A 24,606-nucleotide genomic window follows, 5' to 3' on the forward strand; every position below is an offset into this window, starting at 1 on the left:
CTAGGGGCGAAGCCATAAGAAACAAATAAAATAGTAGATTAAATTCATTACCTACTATTATTACGAGGAAAACAATTATAGATCATACAACACAATTTTGGCGCGATAGCCATTACAAATTTGGCATTGCCGTGGGAAGGGATAATACAACCGTAGAAATTTTACCGTATTGTGTCAGTCATAAGCAATGAATTCATAGCTTGTTATAAGATGTTTATGTTATGATAGATCTCTCCAACCGCTTGATTTAATTTTTTCAATTTTTAACTTTTATTGTTTGATTTTTTAATATTTTTGGGAAATCTGGTAACCCCCTTATAAATGGATTCCAGATAAAATATTAAAAGAGGTTTTTATCAAAAATGTCAATGCTTAAATAGTTGGGGGAAAATATGTTAATTAGTTACTATATATAGTTACTTTAATTTACGAATACGTACATATTGTTTATCATATGAATTATCCCTTCGTATTGCAAATAGCAATGGATAAAGTATATATATGGATATTATGAAAAGAGAAAAATTTAGGTTGCTGACATGGAACTCATTTATTGGACAGTTTATTCATCCAGTAGAAGGGGAGGGGATGGGGTAAAGGAGGTGGATGGGGGGTATCGTTATTTCAGCCCGCTGCGCGTTTCATTTTATTAAAGAACATTAACATCTGGTGTAACATCCAAGTGATAATAAATCCATTCTTTTTTCAAATAGTGAATAATAAATTATCATACCATACTTGGTTGTTAAAAGTGTTGGAGATCATTATTTATTATTGTGTTTGTTAACACCTTTGTTTAAAATATTTGTATACATCTTGAAAAAAAAAAAAAAATTCTGATTTTTAAACGGAAAACAAAATGTCTAAGTTTAAAATTTGAAGCCATACTGGATAAGAAAACTAATAGATTTTGACATTAATATTATTATATCAAACAATATAACGTATATCTGTTTTTTTAGGAGGTGATATTCTCCAATGGCAAAATATGTTATTTTCCTTCTATTTTAGGCACGTCTCTTTCTTGCTGAGATTCGTATGTTGACAAATTTATCAAGGATACAGGGATAGGGCAATGTTAACAAATTTATCAAGGATACAGGGATAGGGCAATGTTGACAAATTTATCAAGGATACAGGGATAGGGCAATGATAACAAATTTATCAAGGATACAGGGATAGGGCAATGTTGACAAATTTATCAAGGATACAGGGATAGGGCAATGATAACAAATTTATCAAGGATACAGGGATAGGGCAATGATAACAAATTTATCAAGGATACAGGGATAGGGCAATGTTGACAAATTTATCAAGGATACAGGGATAGGGCAATGATAACAAATTTATCAAGGATACAGGGATAGGGCAATGTTGACAAATTTATCAAGGATACAGGGATAGGGCAATGATAACAAATTTATCAAGGATACAGGGATAGGGCAATGATAACAAATTTATCAAGGATACAGGGATAGGGCAATGATAACAAATTTATCAAGGATAGGGATAGGGCAATGATAACAAATTTATCAAGGATACAGGGATAGGGCAATGATGACAAATTTATCAAGGATACAGGGATAGGGCAATGATAACAAATTTATCAAGGATACAGGGATAGGGCAATGATAACAAATTTATCAAGGATACAGGGATAGGGCAATGATAACAAATTTATCAAGGATAGGGATAGGGCAATGATGACAAATTTATCAAGGATACAGGGATAGGGCAATGATAACAAATTTATAAAGGATACAGGGATAGGGCAATGATAACAAATTTATCAAGGATACAGGGATAGGGCAATGATAACAAATTTATCAAGGATACAGGGATAGGGCAATGATAACAAATTTATCAAGGATACAGGGATAGGGCAATGATAACAAATTTATCAAGGATACAGGGATAGGGCAATGTTAACAAATTTATCAAGGATACAGGGATAGGGAAATGATAACAAATTTATCAAGGATACAGGGATAGGGCAATGATAACAAATTTATCAAGGATACAGGGATAGGGCAATGATAACAAATTTATCAAGGATACAGGGATAGGGCAATGATAACAAATTTATCAAGGATACAGGGATAGGGCAATGTTAACAAATTTATCAAGGATACAGGGATAGGGCAATGTTGACAAATTTATCAAGGATACAGGGATAGGGCAATGATAACAAATTTATCAAGGATACAGGGATAGGGCAATGTTGACAAATTTATCAAGGATACAGGGATAGGGCAATGATAACAAATTTATCAAGGATACAGGGATAGGGCAATGATAACAAATTTATCAAGGATACAGGGATAGGGCAATGATAACAAATTTATCAAGGATACAGGGATAGGGCAATGATAACAAATTTATCAAGGATAGGGATAGGGCAATGATAACAAATTTATCAAGGATACAGGGATAGGGCAATGATGACAAATTTATCAAGGATACAGGGATAGGGCAATGATAACAAATTTATCAAGGATACAGGGATAGGGCAATGATAACAAATTTATCAAGGATACAGGGATAGGGCAATGATAACAAATTTATCAAGGATAGGGATAGGGCAATGATGACAAATTTATCAAGGATACAGGGATAGGGCAATGATAACAAATTTATCAAGGATAGGGATAGGGCAATGATAACAAATTTATCAAGGATACAGGGATAGGGCAATGATAACAAATTTATCAAGGATACAGGGATAGGGCAATGATAACAAATTTATCAAGGATACAGGGATAGGGCAATGATAACAAATTTATCAAGGATACAGGGATAGGGCAATGATAACAAATTTATCAAGGATACAGGGATAGGGCAATGATAACAAATTTATCAAGGATACAGGGATAGGGCAATGATAACAAATTTATCAAGGATACAGGGATAGGGCAATGATAACAAATTTATCAAGGATACAGGGATAGGGCAATGATAACAAATTTATCAAGGATACAGGGATAGGGCAATGATAACAAATTTATCAAGGATACAGGGATAGGGCAATGATAACAAATTTATCAAGGATAGGGATAGGGCAATGATAACAAATTTATCAAGGATACAGGGATAGGGCAATGATGACAAATTTATCAAGGATACAGGGATAGGGCAATGATAACAAATTTATCAAGGATACAGGGATAGGGCAATGATAACAAATTTATCAAGGATACAGGGATAGGGCAATGATAACAAATTTATCAAGGATACAGGGATAGGGCAATGATAACTAATTTATCAAGGATACAGGAATAGGGCAATGTTAACAAATTTATCAAGGATACAGGGATAGGGCAATGATAACAAATTTATCAAGGATACAGGGATAGGGCAATGATAACAAATTTATCAAGGATACAGGGATAGGGCAATGTTGACAAATTTATCAAGGATACAGGGATAGGGCAATGATAACAAATTTATCAAGGATACAGGGATATGGCAATGATAACAAATTTATCAAGGATACAGGGATAGGGCAATGATAACAAATTTATCAAGGATACAGGGATAGGGCAATGATAACAAATTTATCAAGGATACAGGGATAGGGCAATGATAACAAATTTATCAAGGATACAGGGATAGGGCAATGATAACAAATTTATCAAGGATACAGGAATAGGGCAATGATAACAAATTTATCAAGGATACAGGGATAGGGCAATGATAACAAATTTATCAAGGATACAGGGATAGGGCAATGATAACAAATTTATCAAGGATACAGGGATAGGGCAATGATAACAAATTTATCAAGGATACAGGGATAGGGCAATGATAACAAATTTATCAAGGATACAGGAATAGGGCAATGATAACAAATTTATCAAGGATACAGGGATAGGGCAATGATAACAAATTTATCAAGGATACAGGGATAGGGCAATGATAACAAATTACCCTTCCTCATATTTCCTCAAGTTAAAAATTATGTATATGGTAGATGTTTCAAAATTGGAGAAGAAAGGGTTGTTTATAAATTTTATCGCTATTGGCATATCTCTCCCTCAAACTTTGTCAAGATATTATTGGAAATTAATTATTGACCAAAAAGTTTTGGCCTCGCCATATGTAGCAAATATGTTCTTGGGCTTTGGAACATTTGATATTTTTACATAATATCTTTTCATATCAAAAAGTATTTATAATGGATAAAATGTTATCAATGTTGAAAGTCACATAGTTAATATTGCCTGCGATTTAATCTGTTTCTACAGTCCTTTTAAAAAATATTGCGCTAAATATCGAGACAAACATCCTTGTCAGTTTATTTTGTTTTTAAAACTCTTGCTTCAAATAACAATTTTATTTACATATATCTAATTTTGTTATTGAACAATACATATTTTTATGGCCTTTTGTAAAGATTTATTTTAGAAATTAGGCCTTTTGTATGCCAAAAATATAGACATTTTGGGTGTGCTAATATATATATACACACAAACACATATTAGAACCAGAAAGTAATGGACAGGTAATTGGGTCTGAGATGTGTTTTAAAGTTTCTCTGGAATACCAAATTCATTAATGCTTATTTTTAATATATGCAAAAAACTTTTTTTTCCTATTAAAATGTGCCAAAAATCTTTTTTTGGATAATCATTTAATACTAAGATACAGCAAAACAATGGAATTTGAAAGCGAAATACGTTTTTATTTTAACCAATTATATTTAAAATTTATTATTTCCTATTCCTGTATTCCTGAGAGCATCGTGACAGAAATACTGGGATAGGTTTGAATTTGACGTCCAGAATTGTAATTTGCAACTACGGGGAGAAAATAGTTTTCTTGTCGCCTAACACGGATGCCGACATTTTTCAAAAATTTGACCAAGAAATATGAAAATTACAATGAAACAATAAAATATTAAGTTCATTTAATTTATTTACTAAATCAATTGTCTCTAGTTTTACTTCACTAGAGGATTCACCCTTAGCATTTAGCAGCCAAGGTGATACTAGTAGCTTCTGAAAGATTGTAGCCCCAAAGAACATTAGTCTCTCATAACTTATATTGTTAGCAATTACTTTTTGTTTTGAGAAAAAACTTGACACCCATTCTAGGTGGATTGAAATTGAGTCTTGACTGCTTAGTTTAATTAGCCGTAAAATATTACTTGTACATTTATACTGCAAATAAGGTGTACCATCAAAATGGAATGTGGATATATGTATTGACAGTGGAAAATTAGTCGTCTATCTAGCTTCCTAATATGGACCTCATTTATTGGTCATCCAGTAGGAGGGAGGGGATGGAATAAAGGGGGTGGCTGAAATGTATCGTATTTTATCCAGCTGAAAGAACATGAAAATCTGGTGTAAGATCCAAGTAATAGTATATCCATTATAGTTCACTACGTAATATGTACAAAACTTGAAAATCATCCTATAAAGACAATTTCATTACAATTGGCCTAATAATTGGTTTGATTTGATAAGCTTTGTAATTTGATGTGTGAATGACATTCGTGTAATAAGATCTTAACTTCATAATAATGGATATAGGATATACGTGGATATATTGACAGGGGAAAATTATTCGTCAATTTATGTTAATTTGACCTCATTTATTGGTCAGTTCGTTCATATTGTTGGAGAGGAGGGAATAGGATAAAGGGGATAAATGGGGGGGGGGGTATCGGTATAATAGCCATCTGTGAGCGTCACTTTATCAGAAGACATGAAAATCTGGTGCAACATCCAAGTAATCATATTCAAGTACTAAAGTATATGGAAGTGTGTCTAATTGTGTGGTAAGATTTTTCTAACAATTTCCATAAAGATTTATTGTTACTTGGTATGTTAAATTCTATTTTCCATTGCATGTAGGTCAACCTAATTTTACTACCTTCCAAATAGCTTTTGAAACTACCTTCCGAAGAAATGAAAGACAAACTTACTCAGGCGCAAAGCCCATAGCGGCAAAAATAGTTTCCAAAATAATTTTATTTTATTATTTATAAATATCAAGTAAATTTTTTAAATTCTGAACTCTAATGTTTCCTTTATGAATATTATTAGATAAATATACTAAGTATATTTAACTGACCAAATCTATGTTTACGTAATTTGCCTATTTTAAGAATTGATAAAGAATAATTCTATGATTTTTCTTGTAATTCAAGTTTAATTTATATTTAATGTATAATGTTTTCTTTTAAATTCTAGAAAAAGATGATATAACTATTTCATTTGTGTTAATTTGTTAAGCACCAAATAAATCATGTGAACTTACTTAGGCCTAATTTATGCATGAGTTTGTTTTAACTTGTGACCTACAGGGTCTAGGGATAATTCATGACTAGATAACTATTTTACACCAATATTTTCTTAGTAAAAATATATGATGATATATATCCTATTATCTTAACTTGTATTAAAGTTTTTTTTTCTGTCTGTAGCTTTAGATTTCGATAATAATTGAGCCGATTAAGTTCTCAATTTTAGGGAAGCTTCTCAAAGGCTCTTGGGTGGTTTTAGGCAATTTCATTCTTTGATTAATTCTCAGGATGGTTTTAGGCTTTTTTGTCTTTTACTAATCCCTCTATTCAATGTTCTTAAATTGTGGAAATTTATATTCAGTTGCACAATCCCTTGTCCCTGGTTGTAACTTATGACCTGGACTTTTGCCAAATAGGTGTGGAGTGTTTGTGGGATCAAGGGATGTAAGATTTTGTTTTTGCTTGTTGTCGGGTAGGTGGTGAGTTCGAGTTCGGGCTAATACATTGTCGTATATAAAGATATGAAAATTGATTTATTGGGTGGGTGACATAAATAGGAAGACTATAGGGAGACTGCCAAGGCACATAAACAGGCCATATTCATTATATACTGTAAGGCCTTCAAGACAAAATTCTTGCATTTAAAGTGTTGATTTATCAGATTTGTCATGTAGTCCGAAGATTTAAACAGCTAATTCGAGTTTGCATTTAGCGCAATGTTTGGGAATTTAATCAAATAACGCCCAACAGAAAACAGTTTTAGGCCAAGAAATTCTATCTTCTCTCACTATAATGTTATATAACCATCAACCCATAGGTTTTAAGCTACGCAAAAAAAAACCAATTATCTTTCCCTTTAACTCAACATTGAATTAGAAGATAAATACTGAGTTGATTTAGTATGATACAAAACTTTATTTATGACAATTTTATTCTTAAAGTAAAATACTTCATTTTATGTTTGCCATTCTTTTTAAGTCTTCTAAGATAGCATTTTAAAATTGCTGCTTACGTGGACATCATTTATAGGTCAGCTCTTTCATCCAGTAGGAGGGGGAGGGATGGAGTAAAGGGGTGGTTGGGGGGATTGTTATTTTAGACAGTTACAAGTTTCACTTTATTAGAGCACATGAAAATCTGGAGTAAAAACAAGTATCAATAATTCCATTTATTTAAAAATAAAAATAGATGAAAAGTCATGTAGCTAAATCAAATACAAAGCATATTCTCTGCTGGGGGCTTATATCATTTCATTAATATGTCTATCAAATAAAATTTAATTAAATGCAATAAAGTTAACAATAAAAATAATAAGTCATTAATCGGTCACTTCTAGAAAAGGAATTTGTCCCTTTAAAGTAAACGAATAGAGGAGACACGAGTTATATGTAACTCTATTAACGGGGTGGGGACCCTGTTTTTTTCCATTTGGTCTTTGAATATCAGTAAATAGCGACGGAAATATAACACAGCCAAGTCGCTAAATAACAGCAGAAAATAATTTACTTGCAGACAAAAAAGGTCCCGCACACTTGGGCCAATTAGTTATCTATATAGTATACATATATATACACATCTATACTTAAACATTTATTTTTGTCTTGATTGCTTGATGTTAAAAATGGTTCAAACTGAAATAATTATAAATAAATTGGAATATGAAAACAGGACCATATAAGTTCTATATGGATATCCCAGCCAGTGGAGGAGAATGTTGCTTGTATTTCTGTTGGAAGCGTAGACACAGATTCAAAAGGAATTTTTGTAAACATTTTATAATAAATAATAGTGCAGCTAATCTTCTATAATTAGGATATGTCCGTACGTCCATTCTATATTGATTTCTCAACTTAAAAATTTAATGTTTAAAAACCTCTACTAAAACCTTGCTTGAAAAATCTTTTTTTTGAAAACAAACGATACTAAGACCTTTGGATGAAGAAAGGTCCTATTACATAGAGTTCTGGCAATTTATAGGGATGAAATGTGAAAATTGTAAATTGGTTATATAATAATCTACATGGCTTTATTCTATTAAAAGTCTATTTTGAAACAGCAGCAAAGCATAGAAGCTAGTAAAAGTGGCTGACTCAGATTATGACGTCAAAAAATATAACCAATGAGAGGCCAGTATACACTGTAATTGACCAATGGTAAAATTTATAGTGGCCTCTCATTGGTTAATTTTTTTGACGTCATAATCTGAGTCAGCCACTTTTACTAGCTTCAACGCATACGTTTAACAGGACACCTATAAACATACCTACAGACAATATAGTAAAACTAATTGAATATAAAGAAATAAAAAAAAAATTGCTCTGCAAACCCTGAATAATAGTGTCAACAAAAGCGTGCAGTTTAAATCCCATAATTTCGATGTAAATATTTCAAAGAAAATTATATCAAAATTATGTCAACCACGGCCACTTTTCAATAACGCCATATCGTCGATATAAACTCTTGATATTGCATATCATTCAGATGGATAGAGAGGACATTTGCTGTTTATTACGTTAGTCCCAAATTGGTTACATAAAGTTTACAAAATATATACAGAAGTGTCCCATGAAGCCAATACTAAAAAGGCAGAAGTGGTAAAGCCATGCAAACCAGATATATCATTATCCGTCACTTATGTAGAGGAAAATTATAATCTCAAGATTCTTAGCTTAGGCATTATTTGTATATTGTTTATCATCCTTATACTAAAGTAACAGGATGTTTGTTTGTCTGTGTGTTTGTGCATCTGTGTGTTTGTGCATCTGTGTGTTTGCACCGAAGGATCTCGCTAACCGCTGAACCGATCGGGTTCTCCTTAACAGGGTAGCTTCTCATAGGTCCCGGGAAGGTTTATAACTGTTTTGGGGAAGGTTACCACCACCCTCCCAAGAGAAATCGCCCCTAGAAAGAAATCACTCCCCCCCCAAAAAAAATTATTTTTGTAAATTTTTTTAACTAAAAATAAAGATACAGGGGGGGAGGCCCGGGGGCAACCACCCCCTACAAAAAAAAAATTTCCTTCCCCCCCCAAAAATTTTTTTTTTACTTTTTCTTTTCAAATCTCTTGATAATAAATTGGGTTATCAAATTCGACTCTCCCCTCTTCAAGTGCCCCTAGAGGCCTCTAGGGGGCGTAGCCGCTAGTATCATATAAAGTAGTAAGTTTTCTTTGAGGCTTAAGACTGAAATGAGTGATGTCTCTATTTTAGTTAGCAAAGATTTAAATTGATTTAGGTTAGCTTATTTTCAGAGTTGAGTATTAGGAGGGTTTCAAGCTATTTTTAAAGCCACTCTCTGTCCCTTCGAATACGGAGCTTCTTGATGCAAGTGGAGTAGCCTCTAGTTTAATAATAAATTGGTTAAAACATTTTAAAACTATACAGTTATAATATTTTACCTTGTTTTTTAAGGAATCATCATTCCAAAAATGAAAGGAATTGGATTTTATAAATTGTCAATATGTTAAAAATCAGCATGTTTTAAATGGACACACAGACTTTCTGTTAAGGACTAATTATGGAAAATATTCGCATTTAACAATACTTATACAATATACATATAAAGATTCGCTAGGAGCTGATAGAGATTTCTACAGTAATGATAGTTTTGATGATGATAATATGCTGGATGAGACACAGTCTACTGATTGCTCCACTGATGATCAACTTGACACTACACCCACTCTTCATAGGAAATTCTTTTCATAATTGACAAACAAGTTATAAAGTAGCTTTGCTACCGAAATTTTTTTTTGTCTTTTTCCACAATGATGATATATTAATCTCCCCCCTCTTTCCAATTTCTCAAATGTAAAACCTGGCCTTTTATAGATAATTTTATCTAATATTGTCCTATTCCTTCTGCAAATCTTAGATTAGCATAAATTTATCAATTTAACTAAATTTTTCTCAAAATTTTGTCCAAAAAAAGTAAAATAAAAAGAGTTTACTGAAACTAGGATACTCGAGGAGGATGAAAATGAAATAGAGATTGCTGACACACACACTGAAAGTTTCACACACACAGAAACACAGAATTCTCCATACACAGACACACAGAATATTCCATACGCAGACACGCTGAATTCTCCATACACAGATACACAGAATATTCCATACACAGACACGCTGAATTCTCCATACACAGACACACAGAATATTCCATACACAGACACACAGAATATTCCATACACAGACACGCTGAATTCTCCATACACAGACACACAGAATATTTCATACACAGACACACAAACTCAAAATCAAACACACAGACAAGGCACCAATAAAGATGAGTCTATACAAATTGAAACACACACACAAATTAAAATTCACACAGACACACAAGCAAACACTGAAAATACACATAGTACAGCACACACAGACACTGAAGACACACAAAATGAAGCTGAGATAACCACACAAACAAACATTGAAGCACCTAAAAATTCATCATTGAATACAGCTTCATTTAAACATCAAGATCAGATAGGGAAGTGCAGCTTTAAATTATACCCCTAATAACTAAAGATATTAAAGTGAAACATTTTGGTACAAAATAAAAATTATTTGTGCAGTTAAATTAGATTTATTATTCAATGTATAAGTATTAAATTTAAAAAAATACTTTATATATGTATTTATAAGGATCTATTATACAAAAAGTGATATAATGCAGTTTAGATTTTCATTCTAAATAGTGGTTTGCCTAAATAGCTTCTTGAAGTGTGTCCTGTAGAATAGGAGTCAAATAAACTTTTCTAGAAATTTATTGTTGCTGGAGTAATTTTGATGTTATATTACAAAGAAATAAACTCTATTAAAAGAAGCTTCTCAGAAAAGCTAAAACACACAATCAGTATAGCAGTTACTGTTTTTTGGGTACGAATATTTTATTTGATTATTTAAGGCTGCAACTTCCTAATTGTTGAAGATGAGCACAGTGCAATGGTTGACACTCCTTCTATACATTACCCACCTCCCTCTGACACTGCCACCACGCTTTGCCCACCTCCCTCTGACACTGCCACCGCGCTTTGCCCACCTCCCCCTGAATTTTTCCCTGATCATGAGCACGCTTTGAATAAATTAAATACACCAGGCAGGCATAAAGAGAAAGCTGGATAGACTGAAACCGTTTCTTAAAAAGTAACAAGTATAATTATGTCCAGAACAACAAAACTAATTTTTATTAAAGTATTTAATGCAGTTCCAGTTTAGGAAAGTTCCATTTTTTAGATATTTAGTAATGTAATGTTTAAATAACAAGTGAATTTTTAGCTTTTAGACCATGATCTATTTATGCATTAATAATAGAGTAATGCAAAAAGTTAGCTCAATATATTTTGTTTGTAAGTAAACCTCAAAAAACCCTATAGAAGTCCATGGAAGGTTTTATTTTGGGCGAGGGAAACTTTACCGTTTTAAATCGCCCACAGAAACTAAAATTGAAAGTGAAGGGTCGACTTCCTCTCCCTCCCCCCTAACTTTCTAAATGCCTCTAGGGGTGCATCGGCTAATTATTAATTTAAAGAATAGAAATAGTTTTAACTATTTTTACCTGTCTTTTTATCCCTGAATTGAAAGACTATGGAGAAACTGAGCCAAACATGGAAGTTCTCGACCAATCTATCACAAGTATACACCACAATAAGGCACAGTTAATTTTATATTGGAATTTTAAATAATGTTCATTTCTAGAAAAAAATGATTTATACTCTTAGTTCTTTCAATCTAAAGACACTTCCCATCAATGTATCCAGAGCCATTTCTTCTCCCTAAGTTACTGAGATATTGAGGAGTTACCAAGTAATGAGTCTTAATGCTTTTTATCTTTCAATTGATTAAAAATATAATCTTTTTAACTTTATAAAACAAAATAATTTACTTTGTGCCTTAAAAAAAATAAAAACTGTATTTAAGAAAAGTAAAATAATTTTTTTCTAAATATAAGTTTCAAGCGAAATTGGACACAAAAGTCAAAAATAAATTTATACCTAAGTTAACCTTATTACTACACTCAGTATTTTGAAGTAAGAATATAATCATTTATCTTTATGGGATAACGTTAAAATCGGAGAGAAGGAGTTCCTATGTCCTATGTTCCTCTAATCAGTTCGAAGGACAATGATAATAATTTTTTGACTAAGAAAACTTGCATTCAAACTTCCATTTTAAATCTACTGTGAAGGAGACGGCCAACAATCCAAACAAGAAAATGGATGATAATGTAGAAGACATTAATTTGAAAATAGCCCACATAGACACCGCTAAAGAGAGCACCATGCAAGACTATGGAACGGGGGACCTGCTGCAGGCAAACAAACTTAAATATACACCGCATGCCAATGAGGGGGCGCTTAATCAATTTAAAGTTGGAGAGTATTTGGATGGCGTGAAGATGGATACTCCGCGTATTTTTGGCAGTAGTGGTTCACATCCTGTCAGAGATAGCATTGCTTCACAAGATACCATTGCGTCACAAGATAGCATTGATTCCGTGAATTTAGAAGAGGATCCTTTCAGTGATGATATTGATGATTTATCCGGTGGTTATTCTAGGCAAGGATTATTCCATTAAATTTTTTTGGTATTATTTTGTTTATATGATTACAAAGTTTTTTTTATCGCATCAATCGATATTTAATTACTTGGATGTTGCATCATGTACTCTGATAAAGTGCACGAGGTACATAATGGCAACCTTAATTGACGAAAAACTTTCACTGTCAATATATATCCATTATCGCAGTTTTCCGCGTTTGGTGAAGTGTATGATTATCTGATTAATTTCAGTTTTGTTGGCACTTAGGGGCCGAATTACTAGTTATTTTTATTAAAATCTTCGTGGAAAATTCATTGTAATACGATACGATACATTATTTTTCAGTAGAGCTCAGGGCCGGTTCTAACCCAACAGAAGTTAATAAGATTCTGATCCGTACTGAGATAGTTATCTATCACATTGTATTCTAGAAAGTTTTTTTCGCGGATAATAATCGCGGTCCAGGGCAATTATTACTTACTAGTCAAGAATTTTGTTGAATCTACACAAAATATAACAAAATAATCCTTGGCTTTCAAGATTTGAAAAGTTAACACTGAAAAGAACAGATTCTGGGTCAACAACAACCTCAACAGATACAGCAAGCACTGTTGTACTCAATCCTAAATATCTTCACAGGAATCACATCAGAAATACACAGATGCCTCCTGTACTGTTTTTAACTTGAGCAGATTTTATAGTTATAGCATATGCGTCAACTATAACCTGACAGAGTACTTTGAGATTTTTGCAATAGCAACCTTTATCCCACCCTCCTTTTTTTGTTGTAAAATTGACAAAAAATGGAATCTTGAGAGGGGTGATGCCTTATTTATTCTTTATTGGTTATCTATAATACAAAGTAGAATGATGTCCGTCCGTTCGTCCGTCCGTCTGTCTGTCTGTCAAACAATATTATACAATATACATGTTAACAGATTTTGTCAGATTATTTCTATGTTGCGATGAAGTCTCCAATAATATTTTTAAAAATTCGGTTTTTTTTGTGATTTCTCTTGGGAGGGTGGTTGTACCCTCCCCCAAAATAGTTATAAACCTTCCCGGGACCTATGAGAAGCTACCCTGTTATGGAGAACTCGATCGGTTTAGCGGTTAGCGAGATCCTTCTGTACAAACAGACCAACAAACAGACAGACAGACATCGTTCTACTTTGTTTTATAAATATAAAATAAGCGTGAATATTATGACGGGGAGAAAATTGTCGTCAATTTAGCCTGCTATCATGGGACTCTTTTATTGGCCAGTTCGTCTATTCATAAGGATGGAGGGGGGAGGTGGAGGGGTTTGAAGGGGGAAATGTGGTGTGAAATCCAATTAATATTATATTTATTTGTATAATATGAGGGATTCTGTGTATATTCTGATTGAATGACTTGACAGTAAATTACAAGAGACTGATGAAGAGCTTACCGAAACTGAACATGAAAAAGAAATAGAACCAGGTATAAACATTAATAGTTATTTATCGCATTGTATTAGAGACAGCTTTCCGCGGATATTAAAATGAATAATTATTGAGACTGAAACCAGTTTTGTGACGGGACGAAGGTCCGAACTAACAAAACTAGTATTTATTTTATGATTTTTATTATAATATTCGTAGAAAATTGTCTGTAATTCGATGCTTTACATGATTTTCTGTATGGATGAGAACCGGTTCTAATCCTGCGGATATTAATCGGTTTTGAAACCATACTGGAAAAATTATTTTGTTTCCTCAACTTCATTATGTTCATTTTAAAGAGATAAATTCAGGGTGGAATGGGATATTGGAATGTATATTTAAAATATATCTCAATCGTAGGTTTAAAACTTTGGGGTAACTTTATCAAATTTCTTTTGGTTGGTGAAAACTAGCAGTGCCTAAACTTTTCTACCAACGGTTTAATCTACATATAGTGTAATTATGTTTATCATTATGGAGCGTGTCTGTGTGTTATTATAGATTATCAACAGGACAAATTTCTTATAAAAATATAACCTTTAGAAATTTACTTTTTTTCAGAGGACAGAAGAGAAAACAAAAAAGAAAGATCAGATTCAAGTTCAAGCAGTGAAACAGATGTTGAAAAGGAATCATCTGACAGTAGTAATGATAAAATTGATAATGATGCTAATTTGGATGAACCACATGAAATAGTTGATAAGGCAGAAAACATTGAGAAAAAAGCCTCTATTGAAAGTGCAATTGACGAGGAAAATAACTTAGAAGAGTATAATATTGATGGTTATAAAACATCAGATCATCAAAGTAAATTGTATGACCTAGATTCCAAAACATTAAATATTGAAGAAAGTGAACTTGATAAAACTGACTTGGAAAAAAATGTTAATACCTCCAATTTTGTCACTAATAAATCTGAAGGTTTGATCAAAGAAGAAAATGAAAATGATTTAGATAGTAAATCAAATAGTATTACAGAAGAATCTATAGTTAGAGAAACTGCATTTAATGAACAAGAAGCAGACAGTAAAGAATTATCTTTAGATGCCAATTTAGATAGCAAATTCAATATAGAACCAGAAGCATCTTCTATAAATGAAGCAAAATTGATTAATGACCAAGGAAAAATATCTGATTCAATACAAATTGAAAACACTGAGAATAGGGTTGTGTTGGATAATCAAAAAGATATATCAAAGGCAATACAAGACTTAAGCATTTTGGAACAAGAACTTTTACAACAAAATATTGTTAATAAAGGTTCATTAGACGTAAAAGAAATCAATTCAAAAGACGGCAAAACAGAACTAGGAAACGAAAATAACACTAGAACAATGAATGATATTGATAATGAACTAAAAAAGGATGCTATATCCACTATTCCCGATCCAATAAACAAAAAAGAGTTAGCCAATGATGACAATACCAAAATTAAAACTCCTGATTTAGAAACTGTTGAATCATCTTTGTTGACAGATAAAGATACTTCTCACAATAAAAGTTTGAACACACCCAGTGAATGTATTGAAAGTGAGTCTGTAATAGACACTTCAATAGGCCACAATGACTCCACAAAATCTACCAAAAATTCCACCATACTTGGGTTGAATACTAATCAAGTTGGTTCCTCTCAAGATTCTACAAAGCTTTCTTTTAAAAATAAAAATGAATTAACTAAAACATATTCAAATGACGACCATGACACTGTAAAAAATAATGAAGATAAAGAAGACACAGAAAAACAAAAGACAAAGTTTTCAGCATTAAGAAACAAAAGTGTTAGTTTTGATGATAGGATTCAAATGATTGAGAATGATGATGTAAGTGAAACTGGCTCCACAAGTTCTAGCAGTAGTTCAGATAAAAGAGATTCTGACACATCTGATGACAATGATTCATCTGATGATGAAAGGGAAGACACTTCAAGTGAAGAAAATGATTCTTATGATATCCAGAAAGAGTCTTTTGTTGATGACAATCCAATAAATATTGAAACTGTAAGTAAAGCAATTGAAAATAAAGTTCATATGCACAAAGAAATAATTGAGGATAAAATTACTGTTGCAAAAAATATGATCCAGGAAGAGGTTAAGGACAGATCACCTCCTGCTAAACCTAGCCGGACAAATATCAGAAAAACTACAAATGCTCAAGTTTATCAAGCAGATACGGGTAACATTGAAGCTACAAGTAAACCAGCAAAAGATGAAATTTTAGCTGGAATAAGCAACACATTAGTAAAAGAAGAAAATGATTATTCTGTCATAGAAACAAACCTTGATGAAATTGAACACTTCTCTCCAAATCATAACTCAACTCTGATAGATGATGAAGATTGTAGTACCATTGAAAATCTTATATATTCTGAAATAAATGGATCTAGAAGGGAAAATGGAATAAAATATAATGATGAACAATTTGATGGTTCTATTATTGGTAACCTGAGTGACTTAAGCCATGAAATATCAGAATGTAACAGCTTATTTGACTCCAAAATCTTACCTGCTTCCTATGCTTTGTCAGGCATCACACATAGCAACAATCACTATGAAACGTTGGGTGGAAATACTCATGATTATGAAGAAATTGAGGAAAAAGATTTGACTGAATTCCAAAAATTTCTGGCTTACAAAGGAGACTTGGATACACCAATAAAAGAGGAAAGAATGAGAAAGCCAAATTATTTGAGTACATTGTTCAGAGTTTTGATAGCAAGGAGAAATCAGAGGAAGGCCAGTAAGGATACTGGCGATGCCAGCTTGGAGTATGGCAGCGCAGGTGAAATTTTTTAAAATCCTCTTATAAATATAACAGGATGTCTTTATGTGTGTGAGTGCATTGATGGATCTAACTAACCCATGTACCAATATGGTTCTCCTTTACAATACTTCTCATAGGTCCAGGAAATATTCAAAACTATATTTGGGGAGGGTACCTTTTTGAAAAACTGTCTGTTATTATTCAAAGACATTTGGACACGCTTGTCTAATTAGACTACAATATTTGAATGGAAAAAAAATATTTTATTCTGTTCTAATGGTAATTTTAGTTTAATCTATACTAGCGGCTATGCCCCTAGAGGCCTTTAGGGACACTTGAGAAAGGGGGGAGTTGAATTCTATAACTCAATTTTTTATATTAGAGTTTATAAAAAAAATTTAAATTGGGTGGGGGGACTTTTAAAAAAAATTTATGTACATCCTGATACTTTATTATAAGGAATTTGAATTTCTAACTGGTTTTATGGTACTAAAAACATTAAATATTTATATAGGAGAGGATGAGATATCCAACACAGACATAAGTGACTTCAGTGATGTTTATCTGAGGAAAATACAAGAAAATGAAACACCAAAATCCTTCTCACAAAACCTTCAAAACTCGCCATTTGAAGAACTAGGTAATACATACTTCTCTGAAAAAAATTAGAATTGATAAGAGAACTTTTAGATTATAATTGGTTTCATATTTTTATGTATGTTTCTCTTGAAATAATCAGTGGTAGCTTTTCTAACAATCAATTCTACAAAAAAAAACACGAAACCTTTTAAAGTAAGGTGGAAGTATATTTTGTTTTTTTTTATGTAATTGAAGAGGAGTGGGTAAGAAGGGAAGGAAAAGGGGAAGGGAGTTGTTGGGAAATTTTTCTTTAGAATTGTTTGTCAAAATCACATTCAATTTTCCCTGAGAATAATACAAATAATTAAGAGTATAGATGTACAATCCAAAAACTATTTGACTCAAGTGGTTGAGACCTTTTTCGTCTGCTAGTAAATTGCTTTATTATATCACGGGTAATAAATCGGGACAGGGTCCCTGACATGTGGGCAGAGTTACATATAGCTCATGGCCCCTCTATTCTTTTACTTTAATATTGGAATAAACTTAGATATGTAGATGTAAAGTATTGTTACTATTTTGATTTTTTAAAAGTGATCATTATTTTTTTATTTAGTGAATTTGTGTAAATCTGGAGATATCGAAGCCAGGTACTTTCATTTTTCTTAGGAGCTTTTGGATAGATAATTATTTAGCTGATATTTACTTTATTAAAGTAGAAAGATAATAAGTTTGTCCGTTAAGATCCTGTTAACCGCTGATCTGAACTGAGTTTTAGGTAATGTATTTTTAATTTAAGTTTTAGGATGGTTTTAGACTGTTTTATTTCCAGAAAAGCTGTATAATTATTCAATTGAAATTTTATCAAAAATGTTTTTTAGGTATAGCACTGATGCAGTAGAAGATTTTTCAGATAACAAAGTAAGTTATATATTAATTCCTCTTTCCAGTCATTTTCAAGTAATTATCTTGTCGTTTTTTACTTGTCAATGACATTTAAGAACTTTCAATTTGAATTAATGTGGTATTCGCCACCCAGAAGCCCCTAATTGTATAGGAACTTCGCTTCCAACTTACGGGCGGTCCAAGTGATCTCCCCTAAGAAGGAGGTGGGGCCATTTGAACCCCCCCCCTGTATTAAAGTATTTATAGTTTGACAACCCTATTGTGTTTAATCTGATTTATCTTGCTTCTGCCCACCCCTTTCAGGAATGGGGGATAAATATTGCCAATTATGATTGTTGTATATATATCTTTAATCTCTGATTTTTTAGTATTAATTATTCCAATCTATGCATTGACCATTTTGTTGTATTATAGTTAGTACTTTGTGAGCTTTGAATAAATCAACATCTTAAATTATATTCTATTTGTTATTTGGTGATGTATAGAGAAGCACAGCTTCTCTATAACTACACTTGTCCACGTCTGTTCACACCGCCGTAATACCCGAACTCGGGCAGCGGCTGATAAACTGCGGCCGCTACCACATTAAGATTTAAAAGATATAATGCATACTTTAGTTACCCAGGGAGGGAGGCGATATTGGGTTGTTTATTACAATAGTCCTTAAAGTTTTACATAACGTTTTATTATTCCTTGGCTTAACAACTATGGGGACTTTTATTGAATTTTGATTGGTTGGTTCATAAAGTTTAGTGTCCAAACGTTTCAACCACTAATTATAATCTAAACAAGGGGCAATCCCTGGGTTTACCCAAACAATGAAATAACTATCCATTATTTAGGAAGAAGATTGGAGGGGGGCGGCAGGAAAATTTCTCTCCATGTCTCAACTCCCAAGACCAGTCTCTACAACAGCTAATATTGGAGGTAAGTCTTTTCAATAATTTTGCTTCAACGACGCCGAGCTTTTTATGAGTTTGGGTTTCTTTAGCCTTAAATAAAGTAATATGTAAGAATTTGAAAATTCTAACGCCTAGGTTAGCCTATAACACTTTACAGGATTTGACCCACTGGTTTTACAATTTTATTAAGTTTACCCACCTTAGTAATTCTGTATGTTTGGCTATTTATGCTTTCTGAATTTTAAATTATTTTTGAAGAAAATGTAGATATTCCCCTAGGGGAATGCAATGTACACATTCGGCAAATTTGTTTTTATAGGCACAAGGCCCACAAGAAAATCCACATCAGCCAATAGAAATAATATTAAACCAGAAAGATGGAAGTCAATGGCAAACATCAGAAGATCTTTTTCAAAACTAGAACTGTCCGCCAGAAGGGCTGTCAGCCAGGTAATGAATCTTTAGCAATATTCTTTACGGAGTCTGAAAGTGTGTTGATTTTTTTTGCTAGATTATCATGGATTTATATCAGATCTAAGAGTTTTATTGAGAGAAGGGGGGGGGGGAGATTTATTAAAGTAATTGAGGAATCCTACTATCAACATTTTAATATTAAGGATTCCCTAACCCTAGCAAATTTCTATAATTTCTAATGTATATATCGACTATAATTAATTCCTCCTTTTGGCGAATCTAAGCTATTTATTATAAAATAACATGTAACAAACAATAAATTCAATGAAATATTTGTTTTCAGCCTAAACTTCCTCCGCTGGCTGTCATGGAGCACTTAGAGGATGATGATCTCAATATCAATGGAAAACATAAAAAGTATATTTTTTTCAGAAATTATAAAATATTCAGACTAAAATAGATGAATATTAAGAAAAATATAAAAAAATAGACACTGAACAGTTTATAAGGATTAATTAGTATAAGATTGATAGATTTCTTAAAGTGTCAGTTTTTTTTATTCCAGTATGGCTCCGAAACCGATTAATATCTGCCGGATAAGAACCTGTTTTAAGCCATACTAAAGAAGCTTTACAAGGTGTCTAAAAAATCAGCCATGTGACGTCCTAAAAATGGAAAGAGAGGAGTAGTAGGAAAGAAAACCCCTAAACAAGAGAGGGATAATCCCTCATTTTTATTACGTCACATGGCTGATTTTTTTAGCGCTTTATAAAGCTCCCATACTAAAATGTCAGATATGGTTTTGTATTGTAGACAATTAATAAAGTAAAAATCATTATTTATCTAGGAAAATTTGTGTAACCAATGGAAAATCTGCAGAAAAATGCACAAGTGTAAACAAATCTTTTTCAAATAAAAGCCTTATCTGTCAATCTTTTGCAATAGGTGAGTTTTTTATTATCAAATTTAATACTATTATTCAAATTGTTTTTGTAGTAAAATTTTCTGTTTTCTCTTTAAAAAATTGTTATATTTTACCCCCCTAAATGATAAAGCTTGCACTTTTCAATCTATATGACTTTCATAAAAGGAGAAATGTACAAATTGGCCTAACTGCTTTTTTGAAATACCCTTCTATTTTTAGTGTTATGTGTTCTCACTGTACTGAACTTATTGTTTGAGAGCTTGGACATATTTTTGAACATTTCTGATGATTCTTCTTCGATTATAGGTAATATTTATTCATTGTACTATGTAAAATAATGGCTTCGAAATTAGAGGACTTTAGAATCACTTTAAAGAATTAGGGATAATGAGTGTAGTTTGACTTTTTTTGGTTTAAAAGAAAGATTAAAATTGTTCCGTTATTGGGTAGAGCTAGTTAACTATATATAGGATTAATTTGTCCTTAGAAGGTGAAAACCTTCCCCAGTTCTTTTAAGTTGCTTACAATAAAGAAGATCCATATCAGTGGGATCTTTCGAACTTGCTAACCCTTTTATGGAAAGGAATACCTATTTTTAAATAATCACATTTCAATTAGATATGTATGTATAACAACATATTTTATTAATTTCTTTTTTAAAACTACATTATTAATATTTTCAGGCTTCTTAAGAACAGCATTCCTAGTATTCCCTGGATTTTTCCTGCCACCCGGAGCCTTTCCAGGTTTACCACACCACAAAATTCTTCGGCCATTGCTCAATATTCTTTTGGCGCCATTTTATCCTTTGTTTCTCCTGCACACCAGAGCTTACAGTATTCCGTGTCAAAATTCTGCATGGAAGACGACATCCTACCAGTTCTCTAATCTTGAAGTTGTTGCGCGGCTTTATGCTCAGGTTTGCATTCTGGTTTTGCCTAATCATTAGCGTAGCGATTCTAAAAGTAGAGTATGTCAGTAGCACATCTTTTACAGTTTATATCAGTCTCAACTAATATTTGACAGTTCAATCTTAATTTATATTTACAATTCAATCAATAAACAAGGAGTAAGGAGTCATTTTAAAATATTAGTCATAGAGTGGTTGAAATTACTTAAATCGACCAGGGAGAGGCAATAGACTATAATCTTATGTACAGTACACTCCCAAAAATTACTCTTTATTTAGATTACAATTATTGGGGGAAAAATATTTGACACTGATAGTTTGTACAATCCAATCGAGATTATAATTGTAAATGATCCCCAAAGTTTTTAAGTCAACGAATGACAGAACGCATACATAAAAATTTGTGGACCAATATTATTTAAAGACCAATCTAATAGTTGCATTATTTATAGTTGATAATTCAGCTGTATGGAATATTTTCAAGAGAGAGTATTGATCTCAGCCTCGTACCTTCACTTTGCATTGGTAGGTATTTTTTAACTTACTTTGTCTGACCGGGATGGAGAAATTAGGATTTGCTCCACTGCTATTTTAGATAGATTTCTAAAATATCTGATCAAATTCCTAATTCTGTCCTTCCGTATGTATGTCCGTATTAGATGGGCTTATACAAGTTTTTGGTCGATGTATCTTTCTTTATCTTATTTTGTCTGTGCTTTCATAATATTATTCTATGCTTCACAACTATACCGACCCATTAAGATGATTTAAAAAAAACTATCCCAAAATTTGGTATTTCATGACAGGGATCTTAAGTGAAAGACAATGGTCGATAAATTAATGTACTTCCTCAATTATGATATACAAAGCTACCCCTTCTGTAGATTATTAAGTGTTAATGAATCAAAATTCAATAAAAGTCCCCAAAGTTGTTAAGCTAAAGAATATTATTATAAAATTTTGGGAGCTACTATAATAAACAATGTCCCCTTCCTCCCTGATTTGATGAGGAATGAAAATTAGATTGGGTGATATTGTTAAAAATTAGTTTCACAAAGCAGGAAAACAATTTGAATTTTGATATCGTGTTCAATTTCATGTCAATTGTTTACAAGGTTTTAGAATTATCTTTTTCACTGGATTTATTATAACATGGATCTTACACCAGATTATCATGTAAAAGTGAAACTTGCAGCTGGCTTATATAACCCTCGGCTCCATCCCCTTTACCCCATCACTGGATGAACGAACTGACCAATAAATGATGTCCGTGTTAGCAACCTAAATCTAACACCTAAGTATGTATGTATGAATGTATATTGGATTTGGATAACTACGGAACAGTTGAGTTATCAGGGAAGCTTCACATAGTTTTAGGCTATTTTTTAAATTTTGTTATTGGATGGTTTTATGCCTTTGAATATAGAAACCCTAGATGATAAGAAAGCAGCCGCTGGTATGATGTAGTTGAATAAAAAAAAACGTTTTTTGTATGTTTCAGCAATAAGAGCTTTGTACATGAGCCTGTGTTCCCTGCATGGGTTTATTCTGCCCCATGTTCTATGCAACCAAAATCATGCAATTCAACTCAATAACATCAGGGATATAAAGGATGATAATCAGATAGTAAATGTATAAGTATAGATGTATTGTATAGCCCAGACAACTACCTGGCCCAAGTAATGGGTACCTTTTTCATCTGCTGGCAAATTGCGTTATGCTCTTTTGTAGCGACTTGACTGTGTTTATATTTCCGACGCTGTTTGCTGATAGTCAAAGACCAAATTACAAGTCGGCACAGGGTGGGTTTGAGTTACATATAGCTCGTGACCTCTTTATAATTTTGCTTTAATAGTTGATTTATATTCGACTAAATAGGTCGTTTGATAGTTATTTTTTTAAAAAGTCATTGTACAATCTACAATCCTTTCTATCTCTGACGCCACTTCCTAGAAAAGAGAAGCTGTCATCATGCAGTGCTGAGCATCAACATCAAATAGGAAAATTCAATTTTAAAGTTTTCAAAGTTATTATACAAAAGTTTGTCTTTTTAACTTATGCGCTCTTTTAGCAAAATATATAGATGGATTTATTATTACTTGGATCTTATACCAGATAATCAAGAACTCTAATTAAATGAAACGTCGTGCTTGCTGATATAACCAGGGGCGTCCAAGCTTTTTATTTATTTTTTTTTTTGGGGGGGGGGGTAAAATGGCCCCCCCAAAATTTTTACCCCTGGGGTAAAATTGCTTGGGGAGGGGTAATGTCCACCCCCTGAAATCTGTTGGCAGGGATAAATTTTTCCCCCTTACCCCAAAAATTTACACCCGGGGTAAAATTTTTTGGGGGTAAATTTAATAATGTAAAAAGGTACCTACCTATTAATGATAAATATTAAATATTTAGAAGTAAAAATGCGCGCGAAGCGCGCCAAAATTTTTTTTGTTAGGGATTTTTTATTTTGGAGGTAAATAACCCTCCTAAATGGTCGAGGGTGCCTACGGCACATACAAGGTAGGGGTAGACCCGCGACCGTGGCTCAACACGTAGTGCATCCGCTCGTCGTCGGGAAGGTGATAGGTTCGAATCTCGGGCCGACACCGCGTCATAACTAAAGACGTTAAAAATGGTTCCTACTGCTGCTATGTCAGATGCGCAACATAAATAGTTAGAGTAGGGGGAATGCCTTGGCCCAAAACAGGCGCAACTCGTTACCATGCACAGTTGGGACTTCTCAGACAAAGGTCGTGCATCACATAGAGTTGGTTGTCTGATGGATGTTACTTAGCCTAATATCCTTGGGTGTTTGGACAGAGAAGGGTGCGTTACAGTCATCCTTAGTTCTCCTGGATTGCTGGACCAGGACCTGGACAGTACATCAAGTCGATAAGGTCCTGGACTGCAATCCCGCCCGTACGAAGTAATCAAGTAATACAAGGTAGGGATAAATT

The 24,606-nt window shown here is 32.8% G+C and overlaps 1 protein-coding gene across 1 annotated transcript; it reads left to right on the forward strand.

Moving 5' to 3' along the window:
- The first annotated feature begins 4,493 nt into the window (after positions 1-4,493).
- Positions 4,494-23,290, forward strand: LOC145327574 (uncharacterized). Its single transcript, XM_080171116.1, has 19 exons — positions 4,494-4,501; positions 10,209-10,525; positions 11,156-11,347; positions 11,833-11,900; positions 12,437-12,807; positions 13,331-13,425; positions 14,189-14,254; positions 14,818-17,034; positions 17,531-17,656; positions 18,212-18,245; positions 18,477-18,516; positions 19,344-19,428; positions 19,723-19,853; positions 20,161-20,234; positions 20,665-20,762; positions 20,962-21,048; positions 21,426-21,661; positions 22,105-22,177; positions 23,154-23,290. Exons 1-19 carry the CDS (start codon positions 4,494-4,496, stop codon positions 23,288-23,290), a joined length of 4,455 nt encoding a protein of 1,484 aa, XP_080027242.1.
- Positions 23,291-24,606: the final 1,316 nt, after the last annotated feature.

This window comes from Acartia tonsa, chromosome 1 (genome assembly GCF_053477335.1).
Source record: "Acartia tonsa isolate MP-2025a chromosome 1, ASM5347733v1, whole genome shotgun sequence".
Lineage (NCBI taxonomy): Eukaryota > Metazoa > Arthropoda > Copepoda > Calanoida > Acartiidae > Acartia > Acartia tonsa.

Bases quoted from the DNA above. Each gene is read 5' to 3' on its own strand.
- LOC145327574 (XM_080171116.1), top strand. The intron at 12,808-13,330 runs GCAAGGATTATT...TTGGCTTTCAAG, and splicing joins TTATCCGGTGGTTATTCTAG to ATTTGAAAAGTTAACACTGA. The intron at 14,255-14,817 runs GTATAAACATTA...ACTTTTTTTCAG, and splicing joins TGAAAAAGAAATAGAACCAG to AGGACAGAAGAGAAAACAAA.